Raw genomic sequence first — 11,818 nt, 5'->3', positions numbered from 1 at the left:
GACAATTTCTTTGAGTATTAAGTTGCATGATGGTGAACCTTGTTTAAGCTGTGCAAACACATTAAAGTATTGTACGCTCGACAGCGAAATACAACCTGCAACTTTGTACATCTATAGAGCTAAATAAGCTGTTGAAGATTTTCAGTAATATCTTGTTTTACTGCGATAGCTTATACGCGACAAAACTCTATTCAAACTACAAAATGAACATCAGATATAAAAAACAAACAAACACCACTAGTCCATAACAATTTTTTTTCTTAAAAATGAAAGTTAACATCTGAAAACTGTTTTTTTAGTACTATTTAAACCCATCTTTAAAAAGAAGAACCCGATTGAAAAGATAGATAGATTAATACAATTTTAAGACGAACTGCTATCCAGCGTATTGCTAATAGTGCCTATTCTGAAGCTATACGAAAGTGAACAAGGGGAAATAACTGTGATATAATGTCCATGGGTGATTTTATAATATGATGGGAAGTTTCAGAGGGATATTTGTGCCCATCATTAAAGATATTCATTACCCCTGTGTAAGTTTAATATTTTCCCTTTCTGTCTTTTATGCTCGGTCTGGTTAAGCTACTGTCAGCACGGAATTACATTTTTATTAAGTCCGTGCTGTTAATCTTATCGACAGAAAATAATATATCAACTTTTTATCAAATGTTTTTTGCCACTGTCCTGTGTAAATGAAGTTCATGTATCTATTTCACTGTGTTTCAAAAAATTAGTTAGGCCAATGTGTCGCATGTATGTATTTGCACAGTTGTTGATCTATAAGAGACTTTTAAGCCAACCGATCCGGGTTGTTTGTGAGACGGATATTACTTTCGCAAAAGCTTCAGTCGAGGTTGTAACCACGCTTAGCTTAAAACGCTATCCATTGAAAACATTTAAAAGACTGATTGAATGGAGATGTTGCTGCTGTCGGCTGTCGATAGGCCTATGAGGCTGGGAAAACTTGATGCATAACGATGAACAGGTATCCTGGTGTTTACATTTGTTAAACAAGTTGGCAGTCAAACTTTCTGAATCAAAATAAGAGAGCATGTTGTATATTGCTAAAGAAAAAGATGCCAACTGACGGTTGGACATCATTGCTGTTGATGGCGGGTTTCTCTGCTTGCTTACATTCTGACTATAGTCTACCACTCTTCAAACCTCATCCCTTTATGATATACAATCCAATGTATACAATATGGGGGTTTGAGTAGCCAGTTGGTCATAACATTGTCTGTGCTTAGTACTCCTGACTGTAACTACAGGACTCTTGAAATTGCTTAACGATAATGATCGTGATGTTACGGTTACAGAAAATATTGTGCTTCCATCGGGGATCGAACCCGCAATCCCATAATTGCTAGTCGGATGCCCTTACTCTACCACTGAGCTTAAACGAATTTCCCTCTAGTGTTATACAGGTCCAGTACACCCTGCCGTTTGAGCTATATAGCTATAAAGACCTATATTATATAGCTATATTCACCTATAAATTATAGCTGTATTAAGCTATATTTTCTCAGATTTCAATTTTCATTAAATTAAAGGAAAGTCGCATAAAACAATAAGGTTTATAGTAATGTTGACTACAAAAAGCATACATTTAGATGTTTATTTTCATTTTTCATAAATGTTAAATTTTCGAGTTTTTTACATCATTATTTTTTAAAAAGAATGCTTATATTTAATGTCTTTTATTATCTACCTAATGATAAAATCTTCTTTTAAAAGCGACTTTGTTTCGTTTTCCTTAAAAAAGATAATCACATGAAAATAGCTCAAAAGACCTATATCAGATAGGTCAATAGAGCTATTATAGGTCTTTACAGCTATATAGCTCAATCGGCAGAGTGTACTGGACCTGTTATATACATGGTATATATTATATTATAACCATCAATAGAATATCCGTAATCAACCTTTTTTGTGTATTATTGTATTCCGTCTCCGTATCTTGTTTCTATGTTTTGTTATTTGACTTCCTGTTCCGGGAATAAAATGAAAAGTTGAAGAGTGAAGTTGTTTCGATTCATCTCTTAATAATTTTCTCACATCGCAATCCCAGTACACTAGCGCAAGGCTAGAAGGCGACCGTGTCCCTATATTCAATTAAAATGTGCCACACTTCTCCCCCTTTTTTTAAAATGTGTTAGCCCTCAAACACCATAACAACCCAGATTCTAACTACCTATCACCACAGGAACGGTTTCAGACTCCAAAGGACAGAGAGTAATGTGCTTCAACAGGGGTTTGAACCCGCGATCCCAAACTTCCTAGTTGGACGATCTACCACTGAGCTGAAGGGAAACTCCCTCTAGCACGAAGCTACATGTAGAAGGCGACGGTAATCCTATGTACAATTAAAACCTACATTACCATGACTTTTACCCACATTGTAAAGTAATTATTACAAATTAGCCTAAGTTCTAAAAACGTACATACTGTAGTACCATTATCTAGCTGGTTGTAGTATTTATATCTGATGCACAAACACTGCAGAGATGCTTGGACAGTTGGCTACATTGGAGGGGAAAGCCCTCCACCCACAAGGTTCTCTCCATCTCCATCTTATTGTAATGTACGGGCAGTCACCTATTTAACTACTTAGCACGCTCAACATTGCTGAACTAGTGAGCAGGTCCTCGGGTTCTACCACATCACTGAAAAAGCTAGCTAGCTTGCCAGTAAGGTAGTATTTCCCCTCAAATTCATTAGATGTTACACTATTCCGCCCTCCAAGAAGTCTCGTCCCAAGACTTTGCCTGGGGAATCGCATATTTCCTGCCTGTGTATCAATGCACCTTCCCTAACCACCAGAAACTGGTTTTACATGATTACACAGAATCCCACCGCTGCCACCAAATGTAACATATGGGTGGTCACCACCCATCCACCTACTAACCACGCTCAATGTTGCTGAACTGGTTAGCGGGTCCTTGGGCTATACAGCATCACTGGAAAAGCTAGCTTGCCAGTAAGAGAGTGATTTTCCCTCAAATTCATTGGATGTTACACTATCATATCCACAGTTATATACCTGGGCTCTCCAATAGGAAAAAATATTTCGGTATCTCAATAACATCATTTAACAATGTGATGCAATGTCACCAACATAACAAAGAGTCAAGCTTTATCTATGCTTGGCTTTTTCAGATAAAAACCTAAAACAAAGTGAGCTGTGTGCTTCCTTTGTGTACTGGTGAGATTTGAAAAAAAAATTGTTTTTCTTGTTATAGAAGTTTTATCTTGTATGGCTTTAAACATAAAAAAAAAAGCTTCTAAATAACAGTTGTCACATTTTATATTTCAGGAAAATCTCTACATAGTAAGGGTATAAATTGAGTGCAGTATGGAAGAGAGCATCTGTCCCCTGGAGATTGAGGTGCCAGGGTTCCAGTGTGGGTTAATGAGGACACTGTATGGCCTGTGGCGTGGGAGTCAGCTGTGTGATGCTGTCATACATACAGGCAATGGTAGTGTAGAGGCTCACAGAGCAGTGCTGTGTGCCGCTAGTCCATACATACACAACATGGAGGCCAGTGACACTCAGCAGTTCAGAGTCTCCCACTACCACCTACCAGTAGGGCGGCTAGAGGATGTCACGGTTATGCTCAGGTTGTTTTACACAGGAAAGTTTGCCATTTCATCAGAAAACGTCGAGAACATCTTGCAGCTCTGTATGTTTCTACAAGTAGGAAAGGCTGTTGAAGTATGTCAGAGATTCTTCAGTGGATGGCATTCTTATAAAGAACACACAGTGACTAACTTTCAGGAAAGTTTATTTTCACAAGAGAATAAACTTGGTCTAAGAGATGGATCATCAACAGGAAATGTACCAGTAGGTATTGGTATCCCGGACTACACCCGCCTTCCCAACACACATACAAGTCAAACTAATGGAACCGTTAGAGAAAATACAAGTCATGATCCACGAAATATACATCCAGAACAACACTGTATGCTAATGGATAGAAACCAAGGAGCGGCAATAGATATAGCTAATATACAACATGATGTTCAAATGTGTGGACCTCAGGAAAATAATATTTCAATTTTAAGTGATAGTGCTTTTCATGAAGGTCAAAGGTCAGTTGCTAATGTTTCTCACTCAGATCCAGGGTTAACAGATCTTCAGGAAATTCAGAGGCCAGAAACTGGTGCCTCTCTTGATGGTCAAGGATCAGCAAGAATTCCAAAAGATTGTGTTGGGGATGCTGAGCTATTGACTCCCACTTTGTTAACAGGTGATGTTGCCAACTTGCCAGGTTCATCAACTTTAGGTAGACACCAGTGTGTGGGTTCTGTTGTAAGTGAAGAAGTGACGAGGGAAGAAAGAGAAAATATTGGAAATTCTCAGACATCAGATAACTTAAACACAGCACCCACATCACCAACTTGTTTTAGCCCTGAAATATCTGATTCTGACAATGAATGTATTTCAGATGATCTCACATCACATCAAAACGGGTCTATTAGATGTAGAGACTGCAATGAGGAGGTTCAAAATAGAACCTGCTTAGCTCAACACAAAAAATATTGTCATCCAAAATCATCAGAGCTTGTCACACCCAATTCAACAAGTATAAATGAAGAGACAGGAAGTTCCTTAGAATATAATGCAGATAAAGCTAATGACCCTTGTTCTGATTCTAGAAGAAACATAAAAAATATGAAAGTGGAAGAGACAACTGAAAGTAAAACAATAGGTTCATGTTCACTTCGCTCTAATTCAAGGTCTAATCCTCAAGTAGAAATATTGAAAAACAGCAAATCTTCAAGAAAGAGAAAATTAAAATCATCTGCAGAGGAAAAGAACCAGAAAAAAAATGACACAAGCAAAAGTAAGACAAAGAATAAAAAAAATTGTGACTCGCTTCAAGTTGCAACCAGAACTAGGATGAAGAGGAGCAACAAGGACACCAAGCAGCTGGATCAGGCACTCTGGACATGTGCTTTCTGTAAGCTGGTGTTCAGTTCAAAGTTGGACCGTGCCAAACACAGACGACAGGTCCACAAACCCGACAGTTATAACTGTGCAGCCTGTAAGACCACCTTCTCCTTACCACGCCAACTCAAGGCCCACAAGGAGCAAGCCCACCCTGAGAGGATCAGGTGTTTTAAGTGTGAGAATCATCCCACCTTCTCCACAGTCAGTGAACTAGAAAACCATCGTAGGAATCAGCACGTCAGAGATCAGACCATTAGATGTAGAATCTGCAGGGAAATATTTGAAACGAAAGAGGCTAAAAACAATCATGTGAAAACTGTTCATCCTTGTGGAAAGAATTGTCCTGAGTGTAACACAAAGTTTGATAACTGGAAACATCTTGTTGACCACCGTAACCATAAACACGATGTTCCATTTGAGGTTAACAAGTATGAAATCTTTCGGTGTGATATTGAGGTAAGTTTTTATTGTTTAAGCTGTAGATCCTGCTTGAGCTTTAGGTTTTATTTTAGATATAGGTAATACTTTGAAAATCCTCATTGGAAATATAGATTTGATTTTAGATTTACTTCGGTAGTGTTAGAGCTGTAGCTATTTTTTGCGATGCAGATATTGTTTAAACTGAAGGTACAATGATTATCCTCTATGGAAAAGCAATTTCATTGATAATTATTTTATTATGAAGTTGAAACTCTATTCTTTGATGTGGTGAACTCCTCCTTAGTTTTTCTGATACTATAATTATGATATATTGTACAGGGTTGTGACTACCAGACAGTGGACAAGTACCGGTTCCTGTGCCACAAGAGGGACGTCCATTGTGGGGACCGCACTCATACTTGCCATACATGTAACTCGACGTTTAAGAGCCAGCGTGCCCTGAAATCCCACCAGGAGGTTCACCTTGACCGTGACCAGAGGAACGGATCTCAGTGCGACCAGTGTGGCAAGAAGTTTCTCTCTGTTGCCTACCTCAAGGTAAAGCTATGGGGTGACATTTGTCAGAGCAAAAACATCAATCATTATTATACCAGAATTGATTGTTTACTATGTAAGCTTGTGAATTAAAACTATCCAAAACCATTATATGACAGAGGAGCATTACTAAACTTATTGACTTGTATTTGGCGACCGTTAAAATTTGAATGCGTTTGAGTGTTTTATGATGGAGTAAGTGTTATATTTACAGACTCACATTGAAACCATGCACAGTGTAGAGAAGAAGCCGATAAAGAAGCAGTTCCTGTGCCACCTGTGTCCTAACAGCTTCAGGGACAAACACTTCTTCCACAGTCACATGCTGCGAGCACATGAGGTGGCGCCCCCTGCTGACCTCAAACTGTACGTTATTACTGTATCAATTAGTCTGTACCCAATTAGTGGTCAGTCTGTACCAGTTAGCATGTACCCATTAGTATGCATCGGTTAATTAATGATTAGTATTTATCTAGTCCCAGGATATTTTGGACCTGATCAAATTAGTCTGTGTAGATTATGTTCCTTTTTCTAGTCTGTATGCAGTAGTTTTTAGCTGAGTAGTACAACTCAAATAGTCTCTACCAAACTCTAGATTTATCAATGCCCTCTCTTTTTTCAGACACAGATGTACACACTGTGACTTCTTCACAGTTCAGAAATCACATTTAAGGAAACATATGAGGCACCATTCTACAGGTAATGATTGACATATGACTTAAAACATCCTCAATACTCTAGTGGATACGCTCACATTCGCTCTCTGCACTCCTGAAGTATGTCATAGCAAAATTTCAGGCTAAGTTTGCGCCACCTTGTGGATGAGACGAGAAGGCTAGTTGGGTCCTTTCATGTACATAAAAAAGAATCTCGCGGTCGTATAACAGTAAAAATTGACAGGCTTTGAAGTCGGGCGTCTCTCCTTCGTAATCTTCAAAGGACTGGTATCAGTCTAGCGATTGGTCAGGATTTATCACCTGAGACCAATCAAATAGATAACTGTGTGCCTTCAATTTTGCTATGACATATTCCAGGGGTGCAGAGAGCAAAAGTGAGCACAACACCAGTAGTATTGAGGATTGACTTAAAAGGGATATACATTTATGTACTATTGCAGAAATACTTTTTATCACATAATCGGCCAGTTATCCAGTGAATTCGCCTGTGTAATATTTTTACATATGTCACTAGTGTAATATACCCTGGAGCGTTTTTCATTGGCTGTGCCAATCGATTGTGACGTCATATGGACAATGACGTGACGTCATAAATTGTGAATGGCGCAACAAAATGGCTGTCTCCGTTTGATTAAGTCCTCTACATTTTGGCTTTAAAACCTGTCAAAATGTAAGTTTTCTGATTAATGTAAAAAAAGAAAGTATCTTAAATTTTTACAATATGAACTTTTATGAAACTCGTCTCGAAGTTTTTTTGTTTTTTCTAATTCTTAAGTTAAGGACTCTGTAGTGGTCCACAAATTAATTTGTGATCATGCTGTGTGATACAGCTTTTGTATTCTTTCCCTGATCCAGCACAGGTGTCAATGTTATGGAAATGTCGAGTTTCTTGATATTTTGCATAAAATGGTTGTTGGTTCAAAAACGATTTACTTGAAAATATAAAAAATAGTATGTTTCATTTGTAAATTTAACATGATACATATATTGATAATGAAATTCTGTTTGTTTTAGGAGCTAAAGAATATGAATGTAACTCATGTGGAAAGAAGTTTTTGACAGAGGACTGTTTAGGACGACACATGCAAAGACATCGTATGTATATTATCACATTCCAATTCCCTGTTACCTAGGGTACATTCGCGTATCCGGTTGAAACGGTTGAACCTGTAAAGAAAAGGACAGGTACATATCTGAACCAAGACTAACCTCAGGAAAATTTGAGACGTGTAGATTGAGGGGTCCAGACGCACCTGACCGAAACTAATATGCTGCCTATTGCTAGTTTGCATTATTTCTTTCTAAAACAATGTCAAGCCACATGTAGTTTTTAAGATACGTTATGTAATTCAGTGGACGCATGAAAGAAGGGCATAATATTCTTGATACATTATCTTTTATTCTCCGAAACTGTGCATTTTTAGCTTTGCTTATAGAACGGTCCAAGTGCGTTCGTTTATTGTGGAATATTTCTGCGCAACACATACCATTTCAACCGGGATACGCGAATGTAGCCCTAGCATCCCTGACCAAATCCAGCCATAATTTACCTGAGAGAATCCAGGATATTCTGGTTCTGACTTCTTAAAGCGTTATAATCTCATTGTTCACATGGAATGGAGGCTCATGTTTAAAGCTTACTAGACAATAAGTGTGTTGACCAAACACATCGTCAAAAGAAACTTTAAAAGGGCATTATCAAAGATATACTGGATGGTGTTCAATGAGTGTTGCTATGCTTTCTTCTTTTGTTTTCAGAAATGAAGGATGAGTTCTGTCCTATACCAGGATGTGGCTATTCCACCAAGTATAAGAGTAATCTGAAAAACCATGTAGCACGCATACACACACAGAAGGTACATCCACGCAATTTTATATACTTTCATAAAGAAGATACTATTTTCTGTCCATTTTTTATTAAATCCACAAACTTCTGTTTGACGTGGCAGAAATATTTATAAATATAGTTAAGCAGTATCAAAAGGTACACATGAGTGAATTCAACAGTCGACAAGGCCAATCGACAAAAAATTGGAGTAAATCTATTTGATGTCTATAATGTACATTGGTTTGTAACAATAAACACATCAGTTTTAATGCCCTAGTAGTTTTTCTTGATTCAACAACAAATTGTTTAGAACCTAAAATGATTTCCTGTCTGTTTGTGCTAATAATCTTGTATCTGTTTCCATCACAGGATCTGAAACCGTTCCTGTGTCCCTACTGTGACTACAGATGTAAGGAGAAGGGCAACCTCAACAAACACATCACAGGCAAGCACAAAATGGAGGTGGTGACAGTGGCCAAGCTAAGGAAGAACGCCATCAAAACAGGCACAGGCTATCCCAACTTTGTCACCATGTCCCAGTCTAACGCTGCGGCATCCTACTCCGACGAGGAAAACGCTGGAAGCCAAGTAAACCTAGGGACGAACGTGTCATCTTCCTGTGATCAGTATCAAGTTGACTACAGTAGGCAGGTCTACAGTGGGGCCATGTGACAAAGTGTCCAGTCCGGAGAGAAACCTTAGGGACAGGGCAGGGCTGTCTTTGGAACGTGAAAGTACACCGTGTACTTATATGACATTTATTGGGTGGGGGGTAAATTGAAAGCAGAATATGAGTTGTATAAAAGATGTATAACTAATGGATTAATAATGTATGATTTTATTAATTTTTATCGTTTTCTATTATAGTATTTAAAACATGGAGGAGGGCATGTTTACAAAACGTAATACAAATGTACAGTAAAACCTTATTATAATACAACTCATTTCAGTTACGACCTTAGTTAGTGCCAATGCATCTCAAGGACCCTGTTTCCTTTTTTCAAAACAATCAATTTTATGTATTTCTCGAAACTCCCCATGCCCTCTTTATAACGCGAAAATTTTGCTGCACAGATGGTGTCAATGTAATAAGGTTTTACTGTGAATTCATTTTTATATATACAGATGTATCTCAGGAATAATATGTGCCAAGCTTTACCAATCTAGTCAAACTGCTTTCCTTGTGTCAAAATGCTCCCTTTTATCGTCATTTGTATTGATGTTATGAAGTATATCTTAATTGTATTGATATTAAAAGTGATGTTTTACTTCGTGTACAGCTGTGCTTGTATACAGTTAAAATGTGGACGATTGAAATCATACGCAAATTACTTTGTGTACAGCTGTGCTTGTATACAGTTAAAATGTGGACGATTGAAATCATACGCAAATCACCCAACTCCTATAACATATAAGAGGCCGCTGGTCGGCCTTTTTTTCTATTGGATATGAATTTGCCGACTGTGACTGTTACACGGCGCCTGTCAAAGGTAAACCTCTAACACTGTTGCTTTGAAACTCACAGATACTTGCAGGATTCCTTCATTGTACGTTTGTTCAATATGAAATACATCGTAGCCATCATCAAGCTGAGTTTCTTCTGGCTCCAATACCAGACTTCTGATATTTTTACATGTAGGTCTATCAGAACTTAAAATGTCTGATGTTTTGGGTCGAGGAAACTTAGCTAGCTATCTTAAGCCTGTCAAAAAGCTGTTAATATCCTTATAAAAGTGTGTAAAGGTAGGTATTCTGTCAGACCTGATAAACAATTAAAATGTTATTATGGTGCTGATCAGAAATTGGTCATATAATGTTCAAACAGGACTATCCCTGTACCGACGTATGTTGTAATAAAATTGTAAGTGAATTATCACAGTACTGGACTTCAGGTTAGCAAGAAGTATAGGGTCACAGGCAGAGGCGTACAAATCATGTTTGAAATATTATAAAACAATCTTTATTCTCTTGACAGACAAATTTTTGCTTAATTGACATCATGAAAAAGTAAAGAGCTTTGTAGATTTTGCAAATCTGCACATTTTCAATCAAATAAATAGATTCTTTTTTTGCATATAATGTACACAGAAACTTTTGAGTCACATTGGCAAGAGTGCATGCCTTGTGTTATGGTTACACATATTTGGAATATAACTGAACAACATTTACTATGTTTGTGGCCAAATTTATTTGATATTTGTTTTTTGATTTTCCCCCCAAAAATTTACAGCCTTTAGAGAATAACATTTTGTTTGTGCCATTAGTTATCGTGAAGATCTGAATTAAAAAAAAGCCTTTTTACAGCTTGATTTGGACATTAAAGCTGTTTGTAAATGTTTATCTATGCAACTATTCAGCAATGTGATATTTTCTAGCCAGAGTTTCAACAGGTGTTGTGCACGTAACATTTCCAAAGATCAATCAGGCTTTGAATTTATTTATTTCTGGATTAAGTCATGCATTCATCATGTTTTATTTTAGAGTATGCCATTACCGATATATGTTGTACTATGCTGTAGATTCATTGTGACTTGAGAGAAAATGATAATACATCCTAACCAAAATTTGCCTTTACACAAATATGCTTCGAATTAAAAGTATAAAATAATAATAGATAATTGGCTTTGTTGTGCTATAAAGAATGCAAAACTGTCATGTTTTTTTATACCACTGGTAGAGATAGATATGGAAGTCAAGTGATACAATGTTGCTAGTTCAACATTGATTATTAATGTACTGAAAATAAAGGTTGTTGTGCTGATGTAAATAGTGACAATGTATATTTAGTAGCTTATCCCATAACTTACTCTACAGAATGAATATTGTTACTTTACATGATATGGATTTTTGTTGGATGATTTTCAAATAACGGTTGAATTTTAGTAAAAATAATTTAAACACACTTGATAATGTGATAACAGTGAGCTATACAGATCCAGTATTTTTATCACTCCCCTGCTTGGTTGGGCATGTCCAGATGATAGCTTGAATGATCACACAAAGTCCAAATTTTGTATGTTGTTTGCCGAAGTGGATGCAATGAACCCTATTGATTTTGGGTGGGGTGCCCCGGAGGTCAATGTCATTGTTACTAAAACTAGAGTTCTGCTTGGTTGGGTTTGCCTGGATGATAACTTGAGAACGAATGATTATACAAAGTTCAAATTTTATGAACATGATACCCCAGGGGGCTGTCATTACTCCAGGCCTACGGGACCTTAAAAAGTTGTTTCACACATTTACTCCTGTAACCAAGAAAGTGGGTAAGGTCATTTGCTTGGACGGACTTGATAGCGTCTCATTCCAGCAAGCTACCTGCTGAATGTCAAATATCTGTTAAATGAGTAGACTTCTGTGACCTTGAAAGTGAATAAAGTTCATTTATTT

At 37.3% G+C, this 11,818-nt stretch overlaps 1 protein-coding gene across 1 annotated transcript; it reads left to right on the top strand.

The window, feature by feature from the left end:
• The first annotated feature begins 846 nt into the window (after positions 1-846).
• On the top strand, positions 847-11,040 carry LOC110449922 (zinc finger protein 813-like). The gene is made up of 8 exons (XM_021497093.1): positions 847-985; positions 3,314-5,407; positions 5,711-5,929; positions 6,141-6,292; positions 6,549-6,625; positions 7,618-7,698; positions 8,362-8,459; positions 8,801-11,040. The coding sequence occupies exons 2-8, from the start codon at positions 3,353-3,355 to the stop codon at positions 9,101-9,103; spliced, it is 2,985 nt and encodes a 994-aa protein (XP_021352768.1). The 5' UTR covers positions 847-985; positions 3,314-3,352; the 3' UTR covers positions 9,104-11,040.
• Positions 11,041-11,818: the final 778 nt, after the last annotated feature.

This window comes from Mizuhopecten yessoensis, unplaced genomic scaffold (assembly GCF_002113885.1).
Source record: "Mizuhopecten yessoensis strain PY_sf001 unplaced genomic scaffold, ASM211388v2 scaffold4839, whole genome shotgun sequence".
In the NCBI taxonomy this organism is placed as follows: Eukaryota; Metazoa; Mollusca; class Bivalvia; order Pectinida; family Pectinidae; genus Mizuhopecten; species Mizuhopecten yessoensis.
This window is presented reverse-complemented; position numbering and strand designations above follow the sequence as displayed.

Bases quoted from the DNA above. Each gene is read 5' to 3' on its own strand.
- LOC110449922 (XM_021497093.1), top strand. From the start codon at position 3,353: ATGGAAGAGAGCATCTGTCCCCTGGAGATTGAGGTGCCAGGGTTCCAG. The intron at 6,293-6,548 runs GTACGTTATTAC...CTCTTTTTTCAG, and splicing joins CCCCCTGCTGACCTCAAACT to ACACAGATGTACACACTGTG. The intron at 8,460-8,800 runs GTACATCCACGC...TTTCCATCACAG, and splicing joins CACGCATACACACACAGAAG to GATCTGAAACCGTTCCTGTG.